At 41.9% G+C, this 26963-nt stretch overlaps 1 protein-coding gene across 6 annotated transcripts in view; it reads right to left on the reverse strand.

The window, feature by feature from the left end:
• fancm (FA complementation group M) overlaps positions 1–26963 on the reverse strand; it is a 62546-nt gene that overhangs the window by 10910 nt on the left and 24673 nt on the right. For 4 of the 6 annotated variants that reach the window (XM_048228619.1, XM_048228620.1, XM_048228616.1 and 1 more), the window contains exons 5-15: positions 24505–24636; positions 23779–23911; positions 23416–23508; positions 23223–23315; positions 22795–22982; positions 15913–16119; positions 15245–15485; positions 13269–13423; positions 12669–12824; positions 2033–3860; positions 1139–1224 (exon numbers count right to left, since the gene is read on the reverse strand). In XM_048228619.1, coding sequence (XP_048084576.1) covers positions 1139–1224; positions 2033–3860; positions 12669–12824; positions 13269–13423; positions 15245–15485; positions 15913–16119; positions 22795–22982; positions 23223–23315; positions 23416–23508; positions 23779–23911; positions 24505–24636 — 3312 coding nt within the window. Of the gene's footprint in view, positions 1–1138; positions 1225–1401; positions 3861–12668; positions 12825–13268; positions 13424–15244; positions 15486–15912; positions 16120–22794; positions 22983–23222; positions 23316–23415; positions 23509–23778; positions 23912–24504; positions 24637–26963 lie in introns of those variants that run through there. The other 2 variants (XM_048228618.1, XR_007191901.1) reach the window with 2 other exon arrangements.

Consider the following 26963-nt stretch of genomic DNA (forward strand, 5'->3'; position numbering starts at 1 on the left):
ATATAGTTAAGCACAGGTGGGAATGAGTAGCCTGGCCTCTGCCTGCCTACGTACTTCCGCTCGATTTCTTTTCCCTACAGTACTCCGTCTGGAATAGGTTGATTCGCCCTCGTTTCCTTCGGAGGTTGGGCAGCCGAACCAACCAGCGAACAGAGGGCGTCCCTGAGAGCGATTATGTTACCCAGGCATGGTGTTTCAATTACTATGTCCCCGCCCCCGAAGCAGACTGCTTGGAATACATCAACGTAGGGAGCGAAAAGGGCTTATACTTATGAAATCTTTGAGCAAATGTGAATAAAAGGCGCAAATAAGGTTGGTGTGAGTTATTTTAGCTCTTTCTAGTTTAGCCTATTAACAGGAGTGTCACGAACGAAGTCACAGTCGAGTAGGATGTTATATCGTCAGCTAAACTTTAGTCATACATTTTGTCACTTGAAATAGTCTACGAACGTACCCAAGTCAAACTTTAGTTTAGTAGGCTACATGGTCGCGTCAAAATCGCTATTTTTCAAACACTAAGGAGGCTCGACATAACATGAAACTTTGATCGAAGTATCATCAGTGTCTTTACATATGAACTCGAGCATTGAGAACATTGTTGGTGTACACATAGTTTACTAAAAAGAAAGATTTTGGACAACTCACTCCACACATGGCAGCGAGCAGAAAAAACAAGTGAGTTGTTCAAAACCTTTCTTTTAGTAAACTCTGTGTACACCAACAATATTCTCAATGCTCGAGTTCATGTGTAGAGACACTGATGATACTTTGATCAAAGTTTCATGTTGTGTCGAGCCTTCGTAGTGTTTGAAAAATAGTGATTTAGCGATTATGATGCAGAGAAACTTCTCTGTATGACGAAACGCCGGTTGTTAGTGATTGGTTCAAAACGGTTCAAAGGAACTCCAATGATTTTAAACCTCAAACTGTGCCCTCCCACCCGGAAATAAACGTACGCCTACGGATCTAGGCCAGACTCTCTGCAAAGTCAGAGAGGATTCAAGGCTAGGGAATGAGATGAATGCTAAAAAAAGTGTGTCTGTGTGCACATGTACCTGTGTGTGTGTGTGTGTGTGTGTGTGTGTGTGTGTGTGTGTGTGTGTGTGTGTGTGTGTGTATGTCAGGGGTGGGAGCACACCTCTGGGGAGGAGAGGGGGTTGAGCTGGCCCTGTCTACTCCGCTTCCGTATGATGATGTCATCCTCACTGTCACTGGCAGCATGCTCTGGGAAGGATCCCAAGACAGACAGAAGATACAGATTTAAATATGGCAACACATATGCACAAGTGACACACACAAACACATACAAACACACACACACATGCACAGATTCCCTGAATACATAAAAAACACCCAGACACATTTACACAAGCAAGGAGACATCACCACACCAAAACTCACATAAAAGGCACATAAAAGGCACATAAAAATCCAATTCCACAGAATGAGGGGCATGGAGGTCAGTAGGGCATAAGAGCTCTTCTCTGGAAAGAACATTGTGTTATTATAGCGAAGCTAAGGTAAAGTTTTTGTATGCATTCTTGCTGACCTATTTTCACAAATTGGTTTGGCAAAACTGACAGGAAAAGAAAAATACAAGCATTGATTTTTATGTAATGAAAAAGAGGTAGCAACACATTTGTGAAGGCTACAGTTGTGCATTTTCCCATTACAATTTTTTTACAACAAAAAAGGCCCACATATTTCTGCTGTCAAAAAATCTAGGTCACTACACAAAAACCTCAAGTTTATTAGATTAAGGGTTGGATTAGTTCTGGGCTAAGGAGCAGTTTGTTCAAAAGTCCTGAGTAGATCATTCATAGAATGGGTGAGTTTCTTTTCATCTCTTTCGCTACCGTAGTGTTTTATCTACTTTTTTGAAAGACATCTGACACGGACAAAATTAGATGCTTTTCTAAGACACACCACTAGGCCTTGATATCATATCAATTATGCCTTCTCAATATGCTAAATTTGAGAATACAAGAACAAAACAGAACAAGAGACTTGAAAAGAAAAAAAGCCATCTAACCTGTTTGAGGGAAGTGAACTGATTGATCTGCAGGGAGTGTTACTTTGGGAAGCAAAGACTTTCGAGAAGTGCTCCACTGGGCTTCTCTTTGAGCACTAGTGAGGCACTGGTGTGCAGCAGTAGTCTCTGGACGTCTCTCATGTGATGTTAGTGTGGCATGAGATGGTGTAGAGGTCTTTGATCGGATGGCTAACCTCTGCTTTAGAGTGAGACTGGGCGAGAGGAAATAGTAGTCTTTGACACTAAGAGCCGAAGCCTCCCCTGTCTGCTTCAGGCAACTACCAGGGGTGGTGACGGAGACTGGGCGCAGGTGCATAGGAGTAGTGATGGCATGGCCGGGTTTGTGTAATGTCTTTTGTGTGTTCTCATGTTCAGACTTGGCAAGAAGAGGTGGAGTACACTGCAGGTGTTCCCTTACTTCAACCTCATCCTCTTCCTCATCTTCATCTTCATCTTCAAGACAGTATCCAAGGTCAAAGTTCACAGAGAAAAAGTCTTGAGAGAGGTCGAAATGCTCAGAGTTCTGGACAGGTTGTTGGTGGACATCGCTAGGTGACATGGTGTTGGATATTCGTGTGGAATCTGCTGAGGCCTTGAAAACAGTCTCTGCTGGGCTTTCCTCAGGTCCTTTTCTGACCCTCAACAGTTCACTGGCAGTGTGGTTGGAAAAGTTCTTGTCAGGAGTAGGTATATCTGGCAAACTAACTTGAAGAAATACTTCATCGTCACCAAATAGGTCAACACTCTCATCCATGATACTGTGCTGAAGAGGGTCTTTTGAGCCTGCGTGTTCCAAGGGCTGGACAAGTTTAATGTCATCTTCAACTTCTGACTCTTTGTTCTCGTCCTCAAAAACCTCATCCCAGGTTGGACTTGTCATTTCTCGTAAGCTTTCAGTAGGCTCTTTTTGTAGCTTTGGTAAACAGGTGCTTTCATTAAGGTCGGGGGAACCTGCAGACATTTCTTTAACTTCATGTTCCACAGAATCTACTTCCATCAGTTCAGTTCTGTCATCGTTATCATCAGCATCAGCATCATCATAATTTTCCTCCAAACAGAAATTGATCTGGAATGGCTCATCTTCATGCAGTAGATTTGGTTGAACCTTTGAATCTCTGGTTATTTCATGATTGGGAGATGCATCAGTCAGAGAAAACTCAACATCAACAGTGATGTGGGGTGGGGATATGGAAAGAAGCTGTTTGACATTTTCTAGAATTGTTGTCAAACTCGCTGAGGATTCTCTGAAGGGCTTAAGCGTAGAGTTCTTGCACAATTTTGGTAAATAAAACAGTTCCTCAAATTCTGAGTTCTGCTCTTCAGGCTGTTCCTCACAATGAGGAACAGAGGTTGATTGCGTTCTTGGTTGCTTCACCTCTATGCCATCTGTGACACCAATACTCACCTTAAACTCTTCTCCTAACGGCTTTTTCGTTGGGCTACTGTCTTCGTCGCTGTGCAAGACACAGTCAAAGTCCATATCCATCAGTGGCTGGGCACTGATAGTGGAACACTGACTTTGGGTTACTAGGTCTCTATTGTCATGTCTGGAATCAGGAACTATCTCAGGCGGAACTTTATCCTTGACTATGGTCCAGGGACTCTCAAGTGCCACCTTTGGCTTTTTTTCTTTGAAAATATCCTCATCTAACCCCGCTGAACAAGTGGATGTGTGGGAAAATCTTGTGTTTTTACTTAATTTTGTGGGAAACAGTTTAGTCTCTTTTTGTCTTTTGGAGAGCTTTCCCCACCGGTCATCCTCCTGGAAGCCAACGACATCCTCTTTGTGGAGGTAAGGCATCAGCTCTGCCTCATAGCTACACTGACCCTGTGAATAACACAAGCACAACATTAGCCTTAAAGAGAGACTTTCTAATGAGGAGACAGAGCACTCAAAAAATCCTGAAGAAATAGAATAGAAATGCATAGGGTTAGTTTGTAACGCCAATATGGCAGTTGTCTACACATATCCCGCCCCTTCCGCAGCAAAAAAAGTTGACATTGTGCCAATCATGTAGTGTGTTGTGAATACATCATGCCAATCATGTGTTACGATCTCGCCGCTAGAGCAAGGTTGTGTCGTGAAGCCTTACGCACGCACATTTCTGTCGAAATAGATGCTCGATAAGTGCCCAAAAAGCGTTACAATATGGCCGCCGAGTGGAGGGACTTGCATAAAAGGACTTTGCCTTAACATTAGAGAGAAGACCAACTACAACAGAGTTTTTAGACCCTTTCAACAGCATAAACAAACAATGTGCATTCCTAAGGCATTTCTGGTTGCACAGAAAACAGCATTGAGCTAATGGCAACTTGGGGACAAACAAAAATTAAAAAACATGTTTTAAAGACGACATTTTGTAGAGCATTAAGCTTAAGTCCGATTAATTTTCATTTCAAAGTATCTGCGTTGGTTTTGAACATTTCAACAGGAAACCATTTAGAAACACATTAAGGTCTGTTAAGGGTCTATATCAAATATATATTGTAAACCTAAGACATTCAATAAAACAACCAACAAACTACGACGCAATGACATCTCAGATTTTAAGGAACACGTCATCTTTTTGGGAAGTTAGTTTATTTTCTGTCTTCCCCAGTTACTCTTCTCTGTCCGTGCAATAGCCCAGTTTCACACCGTTAGCCTATCTTGGCATAATTCACTGGAAAAGGGTTGCTCCAGTTATCCTGTAGCTCCCTTTCAGCTATAGGCTAGCTATAGGATAACTAGAATAACCCACTTCCAAAAATGCTAAGCTAGGCTAACAGCAGGTTATTGCACACAGAGAGAAGAAAAGGGTATGTATCATCTTAATTAACTCTAGGGTAGAGAGCAAAGAAGATAAAAAAAACTTTGAAGGACCACACCAACTTTCTGGGAAATTTTGTTATTTCAAATGGCTTTGGATAATCTCTCTTAAGAGCGTAAGCTCAGTAGCCTTATGCTCCAGCCAAAACCCAGAAAACATTACCAAGGTGTGTTTAGTGGAGTAAAAACTTTACTTTTGTAAAGCTCCGTCAGCATTTGAAAGCCAGAGATGCCATGCCAGCAAGTTCAGATTGTAAAAAGGACAGCAGCAGGTCAACCAGTCAAAGATCTTGAAACACTCAATACTGCTCTGAAGAGTTTCACTGCACATTCTTATCCTTTAGCAAAATGCTTGCTGACTCTTATTTTGCTTTTCCAACCAATGTTATGGGTCACCAATGTTTGAAGGGAGTGTGAGATGTGTGGTTGTATAAACACATTTGCAATGAGTCCAAGATCAGATCTTTCCAGGTCACTTAGTGGTTTCCTTGATGGAAACTGGGCCTACTGTGATACGATTGATTGAGAAAGAAAAGATGAAATGTGCTCGTCAAACAAAAGGTAAACCTTGCATTTCACAAGGCTATAGACAAAGTAACTTAAGAATGATTCATTATAGTTTATGGTAACAATTTATCTTACCACCACAGATGACATATTTTACCATTTTGCAAGGGTGGCTTTGGGCTATACATACACACTGACATTAGTATGTATAAGTATATACTCTTTTGATCCCGTGAGGGAAATTTGGTCTCTGCATTTATCCCAATCCGTGAATTAGTGATACACCCTCAGCACACAGTGAACACACAGTGAGGTGAAGCACACACTAATCCCGACACAGTGAGCTGCCTGCTACAGCGGCGCTCGGGGAGCAGTGAGGGGTTAGGTGCTTTGCTCAAGGGCACTTCAGCCGTTCCTACTGGTTGGGGTTCGAACAGGCAACCCTCCAGTTACAAGTCCGAAGCGCTAAACAGTAGGCCACAGCTGCCCTCAAATTATTATAATAATAATAATAATAAAAGGCAAATTAATAATAATAGCCAAATTAATAATAATAATTCTTAATAAATGCTGTTTTTATATGTGGTTTAGTACACTGTGAATCTGCCAGTCCACACTAGAAGAGTGAGCGAGGAGCTGTGAGCACACAGGCTGCCCACCCGCTGACATGAGAGCACCTCTGAGTTCATTACTTTCCATGATGAAGCTGGGGCCCTCCACTGCCTGTTTAAGGGAATTAATATAAATTCAATCAGCCTGTCGTGGTTTCCTTTTTTTCCCTCCCAGCTGTAGAGGGTAAGACCAGAGCACACGGTTTGTGACTCCTCTTCTCAGCCATCTGCTGCTATCTATCTGTTTTTCTATTACATTTTTACTGATATGACAAATAGCCACTTGTATTGTCAAAGCAATCATTAAATGTAGGATGGCATTACAGTACAGATACAGAAAACATACACATTGAAGAATCACAGCTTAACAAATGATTTATCAACATCTCTCTCTATTTTTCACTCCTCTGTCTCTTTTTCTCCCTCACACACCTCCGTCTCTCTCCCTCTCCCCCCCCCCCCTCCCCACCCGGGCTGCGTGCGTGCACATCTAGGTCGCGCCGTGCTGGCCTACTTTGCGCTTCCCCGGGTTATGTAATGGTTCTGAGAAGTCTTACATAAGCAGAGGAGCCTGCCTGCCCTGTGTCTCCCGTCACACAGGCAGGAGCAGGAAAGACATGAAGGGGGAAAACAGAGTGGAAGAGCACTGTGCCCCTCTGGATGAACAAAGGCAGATAACATAAACATGCCTCATCCTGCATTGCTCTTACTCTCAAGCAAACACACACACACTATATAGCACACAGACATACACGCATAAGGACACAATTTCTTGCTCTTTATCTTTTTATATTTTATGTCTTTATTACATTCTGTCGTTTAGGGCTGTGACGACATATCATCTAAATAGCTCAAACTATTGTGGAAGTCTGCTAGCCTGTTAGCATGAACTATTTGGTCATTAGGCATCACATGATCGGGGTATTGCAGTGATGTTATTGTCACAGCCCTCCTGTCTTTCTCTATCCATCTTCTCTCCCACTCATTCCCTCTCATTAGTTCTACTTTCATTCTCCTCCTGAGAATCAGCATCCCCCTTTGTTCATCTCTGTGGCTGGCTGTGGGTTGGAAACAGGAGGAAAAAGGCCATGTAACTAAGCCCTGTATAACGTTACCTCAGGAGTAAGTTGAGAGGGCATCTTTGACTGGCAAAGAGCATGAAGTTAATAGCGCACACACAAACACAAACACACACAAAGCATCTGCTCTCTGCATGTGGGGTGAAAGAGCAAGATGAGATCTGTCTAATGAGATGAGCCAATCAGGAAACAGGCTCTATTTGTTCAGTGATGCGCAGCAAGGGAAAGAGACAAGCTTCACCCAAACTCGTATCTGTAGCTAAACATGGAAATAACCCAAACTCAAGTATGTTACGAACAAAGGGGGCGTGACCTCTTGTTCTATTTCCGTATGAATATGGAGTAGATGTATAGGTCACAAGGGCTGATCCTCCTAGACGGTCATTAGTCACGAGCACCCCGCCTTGCACCTGGCCAAATGTTATGCTAATCAAATAGTTTCTGAGTATTTGGAGCAGCCATAAGCGACAATGGGAAGGTGTGAAAGCCCAGAGAGTCACACCTGGAAGTAGCATAGGTGTCTATAAAGTCATGCTAAAAAATCTAAATCTACAGAATGTATAGACAAGAGAAACAAATGAACATAAGAAATTTACAGTACAGTAGACACAGCAATTAGTCTGATTCACAACTCTTTCATCTGTCTAATGAGATCACTCAGCATAATAAATATTTCATAAGCATATTTTTTTTAAAGGTGTTTGGGGAGAAGTCAATTACTAGACGTTTAGTCAAGGATACATTAGAAGCTTAGAGAAAAAAATGGTAGGTCAAGTACACAATATTTTTAGTGCTCAAAATAGCATGTAATGGTTGAATGCTACCAGTGATTATTATTTAGTAAGTTGTTTTTAGATTTTAGGATACCTAGGGGATATACAGCACCAGTATTTCCCCATTGACAGTCAAAGGGAAGGCTGATTTCAGTTAAAGTCAGAATCTGTCTAGGTCTATTGCTATTATTACAGGAGTAATTTTTGTGGGGAAGTCTGCCAAAGCTGGACTCAATATGGGGCATGTACCAACAAAATACTAGTCCATACAGGAACAGGTACAACCGATGACATCAATGACACAATATTCATAAAGTCAGCCAATCAGATACATTTGCAAGTACGCCATTGTCTGAGAGTTTGGTTATCTATGAACGCCTCATATCTGAGTGTGTTTTCTCACACAAGGCGGCCTGGCTCTTCTGTGTTGTTCTTACAAAAGCCTGCAATGCAGGGCGAATTCCTCCAAATGTCCACCTTGGCCCTGGAGCCTGTGCACACACAAGCCTTTTTGCCTAATCTTCACCCCAAATCTGGGATTTGGCAGTTTGAGAGTGAGCTTTAACCCTCACAAGAAACCAGCTGTAGGTTGAGCAACACACCTCAGAGGAAGAAAAAAAGAACAATTTATTTAGGTTAACACCTAAATACAGGTGGTAACAGACTGAAGTTTTCTATATAAATCTGATTATCTAATACAGAGAAATCATCAACTGAACAAAACAACAGGTGCTCGATGTTACCTTTTTTCAGTTTGTTGTGACGGTGTGAATTCGCCTACACTTATGGACATTCTAGTGCAGGACAGAACTGAAAGCTATACAGACAAGTCATCAGGACTCAATGTCTCCGCATCAGCAAATGCGTATGAGGCTGGAATTGAGGTCCCAGGTAGTTAAATTGTAAATCTTTGGGGTCATTCAATTTTCTAGGGTTGGATGGAGAAAACACTTCCTTCCCTTATGGGTCTAGGAACACAAAAGCTACACTGAACTGTCTCCATGACAACAAATCCAGTCAACACAGAGATCCAAAAGAAGATTCTTGAGGTATCAATGACTATACCACTAAATTACAGTTGGGTCAAAGGCAAATAAGGTGTTTCAACCAGCTAAAATGATCAGATTCTATACACATTTTATCAGCATAATAATAGATTTTGTTCAAAAATAAATTCAATAAAGCAAAAAATGAACAATTCTTTATACTTATATATTTGAGAGAAAATAGTATACAGATTCATTCTCCTTGCAGTAAACATTGCTGTTGAACTGTATGATGGTTGCACTGATTAACACTGTCTTGTAAAACAGCCTTTTTAGAACATTAATAGTCTTCTTATTATTACTCTTATCCTTTGTATTTTTCTTCTTCTCATTAATGTTGACAGCATTAGCACACCAATATAACAGTATATTCAGACATGCTATGGTATGGTCATACTATGGTATACAATGATCAAGCTTTAGTACAATTTATTAGAAAGCTTGACATTATCCTGAAAAATGATTGCATTTGAAAGAAAAGGCAAACACAATCTTCAAATTGATATTATTTTTTTGTTTCTGAACATGGAATAATTGTATACTGCATAATGCAATACTGCAATTAACCTGCAAACATGGGGCTGGGTCGTGCAGAGGATGACCCGTTGACCCTTTAAATTCATTTTGACACAGTCACCTTTAATAAGATCATTAACCCTGATGGGATCACAGGGCAGCAGAGGTGAATGGTGGGTCCTTCACCACAGAGGTGACAGAAGGGCTGCACCTACACTTGCAGATATTCTCTGAGGATTTTAATCAATCTTTTTTCTTCCATATATTTTTTGTTTCTGTACTGTTAATATCACAACTCAAGAGCAAAGCAAACACCTACCTAATGTCTGATCAATGAAAGCAATAGCAGCATGAGATGAGGAACATGAAGATGCAACAGCTTCACACTAATACGTTCTTGCTGTACTCCAAATGTGAATGTAATCAGAACAACCCTTACAACACTACTACAGATGTTCTGCAAAAAAAGAAAAACAAACCTGAGCCCCTCAAGGAGGACAAACCAAACAAAACAAAGCAAAACAGAGCACCTTAATCAGGTCAGTGGTCTAGATGTCTGCCCTAGCTAGCGCCTTTCGATCTGGCATTTAATACCCTGGGCCTGGGTCCTTAATCCTTGCAATATGGGGTACCATTGTCACTGACCTTTTACTGATGGATATCCAACTGTGCTGCTCTTACCGTACCAACCAGACACAGACATGTGATCCAAGCTCATGTGTTCAACCACTTTAATCAAGGTTGTGTTGGTCCTACTGCTAGCGATGCGAGAGTCTACATCGAGAGCCCTTTCACATCTCTATGTATTCTCTGGGCTGTGTGGGCTTTATTGTGGTTGGAGAGGTAGCGATCAATAAAGAGCATCTTGCAGTACCTGCCCAATTGGGCCTTGCTCTGGTTAACACTGAACTCCTTTAGTGAAGGCACCGCGATATAGGTTTTAGCAGTCATGGCCACGTGACTCATATCTCACATGTGGGCTCAGTGAAAAAAAAAAAATATATTATTTCATCATAGTTCCATTTTCTGGACTCTAAGCATAAATGAGAAAATAAGAACTAAAGGCTTACACTGAAAGGCTTACATTTTTACATTAGAGGCCATGAAAGAAAGTACTTATCATCAGTACTGTCAAATATGAAGAGCTACAGAGAAGACATACCGGTAATTACTAGCGCTTCCCTTTCACAGTAAGGACAAATGCATGCAGACTAAATAGAGGCCTTTTACTGACAGATGCTCTGTCCTTCGGAGGAACAGCTCTATTCTGTCTGCCACTCAAATGTGCCTAGATGTTCAAACTGAATAGGGTTTTCATTAGGCAAATAGGTTATATACAATATAACTGGGCAGCCGTGGCCTATTGGTTACAGGGTATCTGCACATTTTCCAAGTGCAAATTTAAAGACCTTTAAGACCTTTTCAAGACATCTAAATGGAAAAATTAAGACTATACCACGGCAAAAAAGATACAACTTAAAACTGTTTTATGCAATAGTTTTTTTCTACTAATTTTAACACCCACCCCATTTTGGATGTCTACAGACGTTACCAAATATATTTTGGCAAAAAAAAAAAAATTGTGTATTTACCTTCACTGCTATAAATGCCCAATTTTAGGGTCTGGGCTGCTTGCTTTTGAAGCTGGCTGTACATATCTGGTTGTGCTACTGTCTGAGGCTGTTCTTCACCTGTGTCTGTAGTAGCCTAGGCTACTTGCCAAACATGTGTACTGGACTGGACTCCCTTCAATTTTTTTTTCAAAGGTAGACTATTTAAATATTTTAATAAGCCTACTAACCTTAATAGGCATCTATTGTCCCATATGCAGCACAGCAAATCAAAGTTAATCCACTTCTTTATATTTTGCATACCAGTTGTATTTAAACCAACTAAAGCTTGACTGAAACATTGTAAAACCTGCTGGTTTCATCTCAAGCATGCACATATTATGAACGCATTTACAGATTTTTTTATGTAGCCAGTCACGACATTAAAAAATATGCGGTTATATTTCACAACTTTTATGGTACTGGGAACGGCTGGCAAGCAAGATGCAGACAGGTATTACAGGTAGGCCTATTATAACTTAGACAGATATTTACTTAGGCTAGGCCAGCAAAACACGCTAGAGATGCAACAGATCAACTTAATGTGTATTTCCTCTGTCGGTCTGTGGTTCCTTCATAAATTGCGCAGCAAATTATCAGACGAGTGACAGAAGCACCGCATAATTTGACCAGCAGTCTTGGGCCCATAATTTGTGAAACGATGCTGCGCCGAAAGCAAAGATTCTAGAAGCCCAGCTTAACTCCAAAAGGAGGACAAATGAGCGCCTGGCTTTGAGACTGCACTGGACAGGGCTTTTAAACTGTCCGCCTAAACCGAACGTAGGGCCACCCTATCGCTAACTGGCTTACCAGCTCCTTCTCAGGCTCTATCGCTGCATAGGCTACCCACGTATATCTCTCAGCCCTCGCTACAACACAAAACGTAAGGCATATTTTTACATATTCTTACCATTTTCACACCTTTAACGACACCTGTGAAAAACATCTTCACTCTGCAACCACTACACTTCCTTCAGTAGCCTTAGAGCCACAATTACACCTAAAACCGATGTAGACATTTCACTCGCTTTCGACTCGCTGGCAGTCCCATACACAAATGTAATACCTCCCTTTTCGGAAAAATTCAAGACATTCCAGTCAATTTAAGACTTTTTTAGGCCTTAAAAACCGAAAGTTGTATTGAATACTTTTTAAGACTTTTTAAGGATCCGCGGGAACCCTGGGTTAGCGCTTCGGACTTGTAACCGGAGGGTTGACGGTTCGAACCCTGACCAGTAGGCACGGCTGAAGTGCCCTTGAGCAAGGCACCTCACTGCTCCCCGAGCGCCGCTGTTGTTGCAAGCAGCTCACTGCGCCGGGATTAGTGTGTGTTTCACCTCACTGTGTGTTTCACTAATTCATGGATTGGGATCAATACAGAGACCAAATTTCCCTCACGGGATCAAAACACTTACTTATACTGTTATACAATAACTAAAGATTTTCATGAAGGACAGGATTCACCAGTTTCAAAGGACAGCTGCTCTTTGCATGGTTTGTTCTTACACAGTTGTGTAACTGCAGTAACTGCTGATGCATTTACAGAATTTACTGATTTGCGGACTCTTGAAGTGTAGGGCTTTGTAAAAAAGAACTGGTTTGTTCAAAAGGAACCATTCCACTGTGCTGACTTAATGTCTGACTCCCCGCCGTTCCCACACCCATCCCTCAGGCGCCCTCCTCACCTCCTCCTGTTTCAGGTTGTCGATCAGGTCCATGAGGGCGGTGAAGTGGAGGCAGCGATCCGAGTGGCCCAGCCTGTGCGTATGCTGTGGCCGATTCTGCCAGTGCCTCCACTCCCAGAGAGACAACTCTCGCTTAGGTCCAGCTGCAGCCTCCTCCTGCAATAACACACATACATACACAAGCTCAGAATCATACATCAGCATGCATGCACATATAAGTGAGTGCAAAATACACTCACACACTCTTTTTTTATTACAGCACACAAGAAGGCTAAATGTTCCCCAGTGATCATTTAACACTGAAAGACTGCAGATGTTAAGCAGATTAACACTCTCCAACACATTCGAAACATATGAGGACGTATGCACTGGGACCAACTAGGACACAGTAGTATTCATTCAGACTACACATTATTACATTAAAAAACTACGCTTTCCCTACCCAATATAACCTCTGCAGGTAGGACTCGGTGTTCATTCGTTTTCAAACTGCTGGTCAGCGGGATGGCGGGTTTGTGTTGGGTGTGCGGTGGGTGAACGATGTGTGGAGTAAGCAGTAGGTGAGGTGTGTGTGCGGTGTGTGAGGAGTGTGGTGTCTACCTGCGGAGAGGCATCTGTGGACAAAGACAGGAAGTGGGTCTGGGGGAGCATTGGTTGAGGCTCGTCGTCGCTCAGCCGCATGGTGGACGCCCAGAGAGAGAACTCAGCTGGAGTCAGGAAGCCATCTCTTCTCTGGCTTTCCTCAGGACCTCTCACTGCATGCAGCAAAACACACACACACACACACACACACACACACACACACACACACACACACGGACGGACATCAGTGAATGCTATCGCTGAAGCATCAGCTTAAAAGGTCAGCCCTCATGTGCAGTAATCTTTGCATAAAGACCTCCTCGGGTCAAGACAAGCGAGTCGACCTGTGCGCGTCCACTGAGACCGTGAGCATGCTCTTTTAGCTTTTAGCAGTGTCATTGTATAGTTGATGGCAGAGATGTAAGGTGCAAGATGCAGATGCATAGCTTGTTTTGAAATGGGGATGACCTGCCTATGTCAGATACTCAAACTGGGAAAAGAGTACCGGTAATCAAATAAGCCCTTCAGAGTGCTCCTCTGTGGCACTCTACAAAGTTAAAAGTTCAATTTAAAGTTGACTGATAATAAGCAGACACTTTTATCCAAATCGACGCAGACTTGCAACGACGGGAATTGAACCCCGGTCTACCAATTGTCGATTGTCGATGACGTTACCGCTGCTCCACCATACCTGCACCACTTTAACATAAACCAATGTATGAACAGAAAATTCTACAGAAAAAATGTGCCTATCAACAGTCTGCAGAACTGCATACCCTGAAGGAGTGAGCTTACTTCCCTTTTATTTACTCAAAAGTTCAAAAAGGGACCACTAGGAATGTAATACAAACCACACCTACCACATACCTCTGAAAACCTTTAGCTGTGATGAAGCCCATGGCCCCTGTCTATCATGACCATGCTATTAACGTACAGCCATACGATCACAAAGGTAAAATGATGCCAATGGGTTGGTATTCAATTTAAACCATTCCCTGAGGAATGTTCAGGATCATGAGAATCTCTGCTTCAGATTTCCAATTAGCTCATACTCACCAAAGTCAAAGCCATAAAGAGCCTGAAGTTGGCAGTACACAGAAGAGTGATAAAAGTACATCTGTCAGCACTTAAGCAACTGAAATTATATCACTCTTCATGGAAAAAAAGAAAATAGGGCAAACTGCACGCATATGGACAGAGAAGAGATGTCTGTTAACATTAGTGGGTAAGTGCTTCAAGCTAAGGTATGTCGGTATTTAAATGACACAATGAAATGAAATTTGTGCAAAAAGCATGCATTAAAAGCATGCATTAAAGAGGAGACAAATAGCCCACAATGATCATGTAAGTCTGTCACATCATACAGGCTTCACACCTTTAAAGATGTTCGTCTCTGAAGTCTCTTAGTGATTCCTGAGCTTTAATCAATAGGCTTAGAGAGGCTGGAAATCTGCTGCTGGCTCTCTGGAATGGCAGCCAAAAATGAGAATCCCCACGAATAGTGGGGCAGAACAAGCAGGTGGCAGGAGGTGGAGGAGTGAGAGGACCTACAGTGTTCAATCAAGAGCCAATGGTTTGTAGGGGTGCACACCTAAGAATCACACTACTTTTTCCCCCCATACCGTAATGATTGCAGCACTACCGGTATATGATTTTACTATTATATGAAGTATTAGTTATAATATATACCATGACTGTTCTATACAGTCAATACAGTCTGTATGTGTGACATTGCTGTATGTCCTGTATTTAATTTGTTTACTTTTTTAGTTAACTTACTGTATTAAGCTATTTTATTTAAATTTCATGCATATGGTGGTGTCTTCTTTATACTATCACAATTTTTCCCAAATTAGAGTAAAAAATTGCAATATATAGGCTTAGGTACGGTATTGCAATATCATGTGATATCGTCAGATTCTTGCAAATACACAGTTCAAATGGTTTGTCAGTGCATTGGCTTGAGTCTCTGTCTTTGTCCAGTGAGATCTCACCTACAGTGCTGGGGTGCACAAGGGACTCTCGTCCCCCTGCCACTGACTTCCGGCCCTTGCTGGCTCGCTGGCTTGTGTCTCTGGCCTCAAACTGGCCACAGGTGATGTGCATCTTGTGGAGGGTGGGAGTCAGGCCGTCGGGCAGCATGCGTGGGCTGTTGGGGAACATGTGGAAGCTCCGATTGTTCTCCAGGATGCTCCTGTTCACGCTGCGCCGATTACTCTGGCTCTGGTTGTAGGTCTGGAAGTGGAGAGATTGGATGGACGATTTAAAAGTGAGCAAATGTCTCACACAGGCAGACATCAGTCTGGCAGTGCATCACTGCATGACAAATTACTGGAAAGCTGAGCTGAGTTACATGGGCCGATGATATGGGCAAATATTATGTATGATTCATGGAAACAGGACTTTACAGTACCTTCCATTGGAATATTATTCCCTCGTTTCATTCCTTTATTATGTAGAGAAGAGTAAAAATGAACAGACAGAAGCACGCACACACACACACTCAAAAAACAATCACACAGAAACAAACACAGACACACAAGCAGACACAAGGACTCAGGCGCACACACAGACTGACATAGACTGACACAGACACACACACAAGCATACACACTGGCACTCAGTCACACAGATACACACACACATACACGTTACAGCTCACCCTCTCCTCGCGGCCTTCGGCCAGGATGACCACGATGCGTCCCTGGCGGCGGCGGCCAGTGCGGCCCATGCGTTGCACCAGGCGGATGGGGCTCTTCTGGGCGTCGAAGCACACAATCAGGTCCACCTCGCCAATGTCCAGACCCTCCTCACCCACGCATGTGGACACCAGTGTGTTGAAGCCACCTTCTTTAAACTGTCGCACCACCTACACAATACAGCAGCATTGTTACTGATATGTACGTATCGGAAGTAAGTGTACAATATAAGTACATTGTGTTAGACCATGCGTGCCCTGAAGCTGCGCTTATTGTGGCCGGTGATTTCTATCAAGTACATCTGAACCGGTCCATGCCTGAATTTATTCAACACATTCACTTCCCTACACGTGGTGACAACACACTGGATCACTGCTACACACAGTTCAAGAACAGTTACAAAGCGAAGTCTCTACCAGCTTTCGGAAAATCAGATCATGCCGCTGTTTTCCTACTGCCTATGTACAAACAGAGAAGTCGGACGGACCCCCAGTGACGAAGGAGGTCAAGCTGGACTGACAAATCGGAAGCCAGGCTACAGGACGCCCTTCTTTAGCAGCGTTGACTGGGAGATGTTCAAGACGAACTCTGCTGACATCAATGAGTTTACGGAAGTATCATTGAGTTACATCAATTTGCTAACTGATTCCATCATCCCAACTGTAAAGATCCGAAGCTTCCCTAACCAGAAACCATGGGTGGATAGAGAAGTGAGAACGGCATTAAAGACACGCACCATGACTTATAATGCTGGGCTTATTTCAGGGGATATGACGGATTACAAAGCAGCATCTTATAGTTTACGAGTGCAATTAAAGATGCTAAGCCGGCGGCTATAGAGACAGAGTTGAAGCTGATTTCTTGGAGGGTGATCCAGCACGAAAGTGTGGAAAGGACTCGAACCATCACTGGCTTTGAAAGAAAGTCCCTCCTATGATGAATGTGAGTAAAGCCCTCCCTGATGAACTTAATGCTTTTTATGCTCGCTTTGACATGAAAACACAGACTATATTGGACTAGCTGCAGCATGTGAAGCAAATGAGGATGCACCTTTCTGTGTCTCTGAGGTCGATGTGAGCAATGCCTTTAGGAGGGTAAATTGTAGAAAAGCTACTGGACCGGATGGAATTTCTAACAGGGTTTTGAAATCCTGCGCTGCTCAGTTAGCTCCTGTGTTCACTTATATCTTTAACACATCATTGGCTCAAGAGACAGTTCCTACTTGCCTCAAGCAGTCTGTTATTGTTCCAGTACCGAAAAACAAAAGTCCATCATGTCTGAATGACTACCGCCCAGTAGCCCTGACGTCTACAGTGATGAAGTGTTTTGAGAAGCTTGTGAAAAACATTATCTGCTCATCCCTCCCTGCCTCCTTGACCCCCTCCAATTTGCTTACAGAGCCAACAGGTCTACAGAGGATGCCATCTCAAACCTCATGCACACCACCTTAACTCACCTGGAGGAGGGAATGGGAATTATGTGAGGATGCTGTTCATTGACTTTAGTTCAGCATTCAACACGATAGTACCTCACCACCTTGGTCACAAAGATGAAGGCCTTAGGACTGAACACCACCCTGTGTCACTGGATATTTGACTTCCTCACCAACCGTTCACAAGTGGTTAGAGTGGGGGTCTGACATCTGACTCATTAACCATCAGCACTGGTGCTCCCCAAGGCTGTGTTTTGAGTCCACTGCTGTACAACATCTACACACATGACTGCAAAGCCAACAGTAGTCATACCTCCATCATCAAGTTTGCAGATGACACAGTGATCTTGGGCCTGATTAGTAACAACAATGAACAGTTCTACTTGGATCAGGTTGATGAGGTGGCACAGTGGTGTCAATCTAACAGCTTGACACTGAATATCAATAAAACCAAGGAAATGGTAGTGGATTACAGAAGGCAGCAGCAGAACTACAGTTACACCCACTAATGATCAGCGGGCAACCTGTAGAGAGAGTCACAAGTTTTAAATACCTTGGTGTCCACATTACTGAAGACTTAACATGGACTGTTAACACTCAATATGTTCTGAAGAAGTCCAGACAATCGACTCTACTTCGCCGTCAGCTAAGGAAATTCAAAGTTTCTACATCCATCATGAAGGCCTTCTACACTTCAGCGGTTGAGAGTGTTCTAACTGGTAGCATCATCACCTGGTATGGGAACTCCACAGTTAGAGATTGTAGTACTCTGCAGAGAGTAGTGCGCTCAGCTGAACGATACTATAAGAACTCAACTCCCTGCTCTACAAGATATCTATTCCAGAAGAGTACTCCTAAGAGCCCAAAAGATTCTGAAGGACTCTTCTCATCCTAACAATGGATTATTCCTACCGCTGAAATCAAGAAGACGCCTATGTAGTCACAAAGCCAGAACTGAGAGACTCAGGAGAAGTTTTTATCCCCAGGCCATCCGAACTCTGAACTCACACTATACTGACTTTGCACACATTCACTCCCTCAGCACTCTCAAACATTTCCCAACTCTGAACTCACACTATACTGACTTTGCACTCATTCACTCCTCAGCACTCATGACCCCCACACACACACACACACACACCCACACACACCTACAAGACTTTTAGCACTTTTACATCCCTCTCCCTATGCTACAGACCTTTTTATTTATTTTCTTATTTCATCACACGCCAAAAAAACACACACACACACACACACACACACACACACACACACACATCTGACTTTCTCCAACTTTTGCACACTTTTTATTTATTATTTTTTGATTTCTCCTCCATCTACCCATGTCCTTGATTGCCTAGCCTTTCTGCCCCCCACCCCCACCCCCACCCCATCACACACACTTTACAACATCACTGTCATCACTTCACATACATACAGCACTCCTCTACATACTTGCTGCACACTGCCCCCACACACACATACACAGCACATAGTCTTCAGGATCTTCTCCAACACACATCCTCTACATACTTACAGCACACTGCCCCCACCTACCCACACACACACACACACACAGTCACTGCTCCACTCCCGCCCACACACACATCTTCACTGTCATCACTCACATACATTACATACAGTACTCTGCTTGCAATAGTAAGTCCCTCCCCCCCCCGCCCCCCCTCTACATACACAGCACATTATTTCATCAGGAAGCTTCTCCAACACACATCCCCAACATACTTACAGCACACTGCCCCCCCAAATACACAGCACATTGTCTCATGAGGAAGCTTCTCCAACACACATATTGCACACTGCCCTCTCCCCACATACACAGCACACTATCCCATCTCCCCCCCATTAATGCACAAATAGGCTGACACCAGACATAATTTCACTGCATTTCTTACTTCCAGTAACTATATGCATGTGACAATAAACTTCCTTGTATCCTTGTACCACTGAAATGATGCATACCCAACTATAACAATAAGTCAGTCATGATGATGATGATGACATGGTACCAAATATTTGGCACAGTAATGTAGAATTGTAAGACTACATATAGTAACACTACTATAAGGTATCTGTACAAATTATGGGCATGAGATGTGCTCATGCAATAATGCTAGTGCTGAATTTTATTAGAAAAAATGTAGAACAAATGAGGTCTTAAGATGTGGAGCCGGGCCGGCGATATTTTTAAGGAGAAGAATGCAGCAACCATAGGCCAGTTTCATGGCAAGGAAACTGGTCTCCTATTTAAAGTAAAATAGTTAAATAGATGTTTCAGTGCAGAAGGCAGGGATCCCAGGATTTCTGGCTGTTTGGAACATAGTAGCATGATTTGGCATCAGATTCAGACAGTGAGAACAGAAGGTAGAGATTTCCAGGTGGTCTTTTTAGATCTTGCAAATGTTTCAGTTAGGTAGTTACAAATAGTTTAGTTACTGTAGAAAAAACAGTGAAGAGTTTAGGCAATGAGGTCAGGAAGACAGGTCTTGGATCTTAGAGAATGCATTGTTGAGGCTATCCATCCAATTGATAGAACCTTCTTGCCTGGTAAGCTGAAGTTGTGGTGCTTTCAGATTGGACTTTTGCCCATCATGTGGCCTTTGTCTGCGTATGAAATGATTGTGTTGTTCTTATCTATGGATACGACCATGTTAACCAACATCAAGGAAGATGGTAAGACCAAGGTTTTTTTTAAGTGAGTTCCAGGCACAGTGCTTGGAGACTAGATCTTTTTCATCAGAACATACCAGTCCCAGAACGACTTGAGACTGCAAATTTCCCCACCATCTTTCTCATGACAGCATGAGGGCAACCAGTCTGCTTTTAAACATGTAGGCACAACAGCTAAATAATTCAGCAAACCTTTAAATGTTATATTATGTCTATGGACAGAGGGTCCTAAGGCATGATGCAGCCCAGGATAGTATACCTGATGTTCTGACGAGCAGTGAACTCCTATGCATCCCTCTTAAATGTTTCAGCATAGCAACCAAATCCAAAAATAGACACTTTGCTCAATAACATTATCTCATCCACCATGTTGGTTTCTCTCACACTGTTGGAAAAAGTGGAAAAAAGTGTTCCTCTCCCTTCCCAAACTGTATATTTGTTCAGTTCATCAATCTGTTCACTGTCAAGAACACAAATTCAGCAATTTATGCTAATCCTACTGCTCAGCAGTGGAATTGAAACCAAACACTTGAAAAGCAGAATTGTTCTGAAGAGCATGGCATACTGAAATAGCTCAACATTTTAGTTGCGTTCACCATAGTGACACATTCTGCCATTGGCTATTTTCTGCTAGACTGGTGTCTGGCAGAAGGCAGGACCACAGAGTAACAGAATGAGTGCTCTCACAACAACCACCACAACCACTGCCTACAAAGCACCTCCTGTGCATGAAAGCATGCATAAATGCTATGCCAGCATCAGCAATACATTTATAAGTATTGCATTAACAATACAAATACAGGTAGGCAAGGACAATGGAATTAAGTATATATACAAGTATATTCTTAATTAAGTGGCATATATCTACATCTGTCATCATTTCATAATTACTTGATAATTACAAAATAACAATGATCCGTTCACTTACTAACAAAATATAAAGAGAGAACATGACTGCATATATAGATGGACACGTTCTTTATCTATATTATTCAGCAAGCAAGCCTTCACAGATTCAGTCAAACTGGAGCAAGAGCCCTGCTGAACATTGATCGGTTGGTTCCCTTCTGAAGTGCCAACCCCTGCTGACATCTCTGTCTCCATGGGCAACGGAGATGAGTTCAACTGGTGAAAAAATGAAATGCCCACTAAGGTCATGATCAGACAGGGCACAGACGCACACAGACACACACACAGATGAAATGCGTGTCTGAAACCATGTCTAAAACACATCACATATATTCTGCAGGTGCAGTGCACACATATAAAAACACATCTCTGGTGTCCAAAGATTTCACACAAACTGAAGTGCTTTAATGGATCACGCTTAACACGTTTGTAGTCTGCCAAAAAGAAGGGAAAAAAAACAATACATACTGTCTGTAGAAAAAGGGCACAGGTCCCAAAGCACTCCTTAACTGATATGTAAGAAAGAAGTAAGCTACTCAAGCCTCCAGATGAGCTGATTAGAAAAAAACACTCTAATATAGTATAGTATAGTATAGTATAGTATATATACTCTTTTGATCCAGTGAGGGAAATTTGGTCTCTGCATTTATCCCAATCCGTGAATTAGTGAAACACACTCAGCACACAGTGAAACACACAGTGAGGAGAAGCACACACTAATCCCGGCGCAGTGAGCTGCCTGCAACAACAGCGGCGCTCGGGGAGCAGTGAGGGGTTAGGTACCATGCTCAAGGGCACTTCAGCCGTGCCTACTGGTCAGGGTTCAAACCGGCAACCCTCCGGTTACAAGTCCGAGGTGCTAACCAGTAGGCCACGGCTGCAGAGTACCAAAGCCATGACATAGCGTTGTCAAGGCAGAAGCCATGACATAGCGTTGTCAAGGCAGAAGCCATGACATAGCGTTGTCAAGGCAGCCATTTCACTGGATCTAAACAAATCAATCTAACCATAGTAGTGACCATAGAGGTGGCTTTCTTATCTATTTAAATCATTTTACAACGTTTCTAAGACATTAGTATATATTTTTTTACACTGTAGGAATCACATACAACATATATTCATACCAATTTGTGACTAGAGTTTTATTTTAGCATGGGTTTTCCTCCGTAAACTGTGGGCATAACTTCACAGCATGCAGTTAAAATCCTTAAATTCACGGACGTGTCTTGGCTTTATTTTTGAGGCAAAAACGTCATTTTTAACAGCCATCAGCATTTGATAAGACGTAAAATATCCACTGGGATTTTGTTTCTTACTATTACACCTGACATGGAATCTGTGTTATGTGGCTAAGCAACTGCCTAGCAGGTAAAACATGTTTAATGGCTATAGCCTACATTTAAAAACAATTTATGAGGTAGAAACGATGCCACGTGTCTAAATGCGATGCTGTTGATGCCACTTCGAAAGTTTGTTTAGATCCAATGACACTGCAGTCATGGAAATGGAACGTCACACTTCGGTATTCTATTAAGTAGGACTTAAAAGGTGGTTTGCTCTAAATAATCCAAGGACATATTAAGCAGAAGAAATTGCATTCTTATTCCAGTGATTTTGTGTGCAATCTCTAAAGGAGCTGAATTTGAAAAGAAAATTATTTAAGAACAAATTAAGAACAGTACAAAAATGTTGAAAGAACATCAAGGGGAAAAGGCATAAAGGTACACAGCCTCAGCAATTAAGGACTAATTCAGAATGGTCTCTGGGTCAGTGTCTACTGGTAAGAAGGTAAGAAATAAAAACTGATGTGTACCGCTAGCTGCTCCTTCTGTGTGAACCCTCGCACCCCTTTGCCGGCTGAGGCCTGGCCCATGAAGGTCATGACCTTGATGAGGGGCTGGTGGCGGCTAAGAATGTTGGCGATCTCCTGCACACTCTCTCTGAAGGACGAGAAGATCATCACACGGGTACTCTCCTCCTGGTCTGCTCCCTTAGGGCCTGCTAAACATCATCATACACAACATGCACAAATAAGACACACAAAGTGTGCAATTTGGAATCTTTCCTTACATGCAATATGAACAAAAAAAACACTTAGTAGGAAAATGACAAGGAAAATGGCAAACATTCATTACCAACAAGACAAGGAATATGCAAACACAATTAAAAAAAAAATCTGGAATAGGGGAAGCTTCTGAATTCTTCACACCATGACACCATTAAACTGATGGAGCTACTTGCCTGAGTTTTGCGACCATGACTGAAAGTGCTGCTGCACCACCTCATCAAGTTTCTGCAGTTTTGGATGGGTGTAGAAGAACGGTTCCTCAGGCCCTGCAACAAGACAGCATGAATAAAGCTTGCAAAGACACTGACAAGAGGCCATACATCTTCAAACTGTAATTCTTTATCATCAAATGTGGTGATGAAGTACCAGCGGTAGGTTTCTGAAACATGGCTTCCATCTCCTTGTACAGGTCCATAAAATCGATATTTCTCTGAAGCTCATTTCTAGCTCGAGATGTCTCTGTAATATTACACACACACACACACACACAGAGAGAGAAAGGGTTGCCATGAGAGACAAAGAATGAGAGAGGCAGGATAATATGAGAGAAAAACAGGAATGGAACTTTTTTCCATTAACACCATGACCGTATACATTTATACATTAGCAGCCATTAGTAACTACATTTTAACAAGTCATCCATGGGCATGTAAATGTGTAGCTTACTTATTTCTTTAACCTATCCTATAACAGACAAGGCCCTCAGATCCCACTGCTTCCTGCTGCTACCTTTAGCTCCTCCCATGATGCCTTGTATGAAGAGGAAAAGTGAACGCAGACCCATCTGCATGAGCAGCTCATAGCCGTGGTAGAGGCTGATGCTCAAGGCAAAGTCCCCTTCTATTGCACCATGCTGGGCCCCCTGTATAGAACACACAGTAATACATCTCATATATAATGGTAATAACACAATAATGCATGAATACTGTAGGGGTATATTAACGGTGACTGTACTGTAGGATATTGACAATCAGTAACATTGAACAACATCAGTTCTGTTAAAGAGCACTTGGTTTTGACAAAATACAGTACATTATTTAACTGTCCGACTCCAATACAAAAGGTAGTTTCCTGCATGTAAACACTTATCAGTGACTGAAGTTTGAAACAAACTCAAGCTAAGTTGTCACCATTTACATCTTATGGTTCAATAAAATACCCATTCAGATAGGATCTAATGCATAGATTTATTTCATGTGACCGAGTGTGGTGAAAATTAACAAGTGTGAAAATAGTGTTTAAGGAAAAGTCTCTGAGTCCAAGCACTGTGAAATACAGAATAACAAAATATATATATATATATATATATATATATATATATATATTTAATAAAGCTACACATGTTGCAATAGATTATATTATTTCTGTAATTTAATTCAACAACCTGTGGCTGATGCTGATATGGCTGATGCTACAATGTCATTGTAGGGTTTGGTTGCAAGGTAGGACCTGTACCTGGACATGTGTTGGCGGGTTGCTACGAAACTGCTGGCGGGCCAGGATGAGTTGATATTTGGTGAGAGAGCAGAGGTCACGATTAGACAGCAGCCGCAACTGGGTCAGACGTGCCGTGAACCTCTCCAGGACCTGTGGATGACAAAAGCAGCGGGAGATGAGGAAGTGTACATTTTTCAGGGACAATTTACCTCTGCATAATGCACTGGAGCACTGTCCTTTATTGAGGTGCTCCCATTTCAGACAGAGCAAAGAAGAAAAGCACTTCACAAAGGGCCCTCACAAAGCCAAACACAAAATAAAATAAAAAGATGTCTACTTTGGATTCAGCCACCTGTTCAAGAAATGGGGGACTAGAAGCACCAGGGTTTCATAACTGCAATTATCATGTATTGACAGATAGCTCACCAGATAACCACTTTCAGGTCAACATAATTATGTTTACAAAAGCCTGTCTGTCACTCACTATGGCCAAGGTATATAGAAAAATAGACTCTGGTATATGGAATATAGGATATATGTTGAGATAGAATATAGGTCGAGAATGGACTTGTTGTTATTATTGGCAAGATGTTTTATAATACAAAAAGTTTTTTTCTTTAAATGCAACCTTGAACTCGAAGAATGTATATATATATATATATATATATATATATGTGTGTACATATTTTGTGGTTCTGTGGAGGATACTTCATACTAGGGCTGTGCAATTAATCAACTTAAATCAGTAAGTTGTCAATTACTGTATGCCTTCCACTGATTATGAAAACAGCATAATCAAAATACAAAAATAATTTTGCTGCATTCCGTCTTGAGTTATAAATCCAGCGCAATCCCTTTGCTTTACAGTGGTAACTGTTGTGTTATTTTTTATTTGTTTTTCGGTTGAATTATAATTAAATTTAATTTAATTCACTGTTTATTTTTTTAAAGTCTAGAAAATGGCTAATCATGATAATGATAAAGTAACCTTGTTTAATAATCGTGATCTCAATATTGACCAAAACAATCATGATTAAGATTTTTACCATAATCGAGCACTCTTAGACTCTACTGATCCTCCACCATCACAGGCACATGATCTCGTGATGTCGTCAATCGTGGCCCAAGTTCTTAACTGAATGATATATGATAAGCGTTTTGGGGTATATCAGATAAGAATCAAATAACACCTGTTAAGTCCATTGACCTTTACCAATCTGTCCACAAGAGCACAGAACTTCTAATATATCAGTGTGTTCAGCAGCTCAGAAAAGGATTGGGATGTCCAGCATGATTCCAGCTCATTTAGCAGAGCTGGCAAAGAACTAGATAAATGTGTAGGTAGGTAGATTATTTTGTTAATGTTGTCTTTTTAAGTTATATTTTATTTAAAAGGTACCCTAAGCGATGTTGGGTAACGTCACTTCTGTCAACATTCAAACAAAACAGAGAACTAGCTCGCTACTCCCTCCCCCTCCCTCCTGTGCAATTGAAACTGTCCTAAACGTGCATCTTGTCGATAATTGGCTGGAACAGTTTATGTTTCTATGGTCCAGGCTGAAGCAAGTTGTTTTTCTTGCCATTTTTGAAGTGTGGCTGTCTATTGAGACCGTGTTTTTTTACAGTGTATTCAGAGCACAGGCAGTTAGCAGATGGTGAGGTGATGTTTGCAGTATGTGACAAAAACTGCATAACATCGCTTAGAGCACCTTTAAAGTTTCTGAAATACAAAGGCGCATTTCCAAACTCAAAAAGCTTATTTAGAATGGGTAGCAGTACAAACTCGTTAAACTCGTTGCTTCCATATGGCAGCACTTTCCATATCAGCAACATTAATTAAGCCCTGACAGTCATCACATGAGCCTTTCTTGAGCAACACAAGAGGGATGCCATTGCACTGATGGATGTCAATCGAGTAATGGGCCATTGTAGTTAATGAAGTCCTGAAATGAATTGTGGGGAGCCATTATTTTTTGTTTCATAAAGCTTGTCTCCGTTCAACCACTCTGAGTCACGGACGAAGCAGCCAGTTGAAGCAGAAATAGGCTTTCCTACCAATCATTACATAAGAAGATTACTGGGTAAAATTAAATCAACCCTCTGAGGACTTTCTCTTTCTCACTTTCATACAAAAACACAAACAAATAGAGCCCCGTGCACCTCTCGTGTTTAGACATTTTGCATGATTTTAGGGTGGCAGGGATTGTTATAGGTGAATGATTAGGTTACTACTCTGCAATACAACCGCCCCCATCCACACACAGACACACATACACAGTCAGTCACACGTTCGTGGGAGAATTTTATTTATAGTTATGGTGACTCAAATGTGCACAGCTCATCTGGTGCTCTGTAAAAGCCAGGGCATCCTACAACAGATCAACAAAGACTCGCATAGTACTCGTCATTTGAAATATTCACATAATTTGCCCAAATAAAGCAGGTGGCTTCTGTTAGGAGATAATCGTGATTATAAG

Source organism: Alosa alosa, chromosome 19 (genome assembly GCF_017589495.1).
Source record: "Alosa alosa isolate M-15738 ecotype Scorff River chromosome 19, AALO_Geno_1.1, whole genome shotgun sequence".
NCBI classification, from domain to species: domain Eukaryota; kingdom Metazoa; phylum Chordata; class Actinopteri; order Clupeiformes; family Clupeidae; genus Alosa; species Alosa alosa.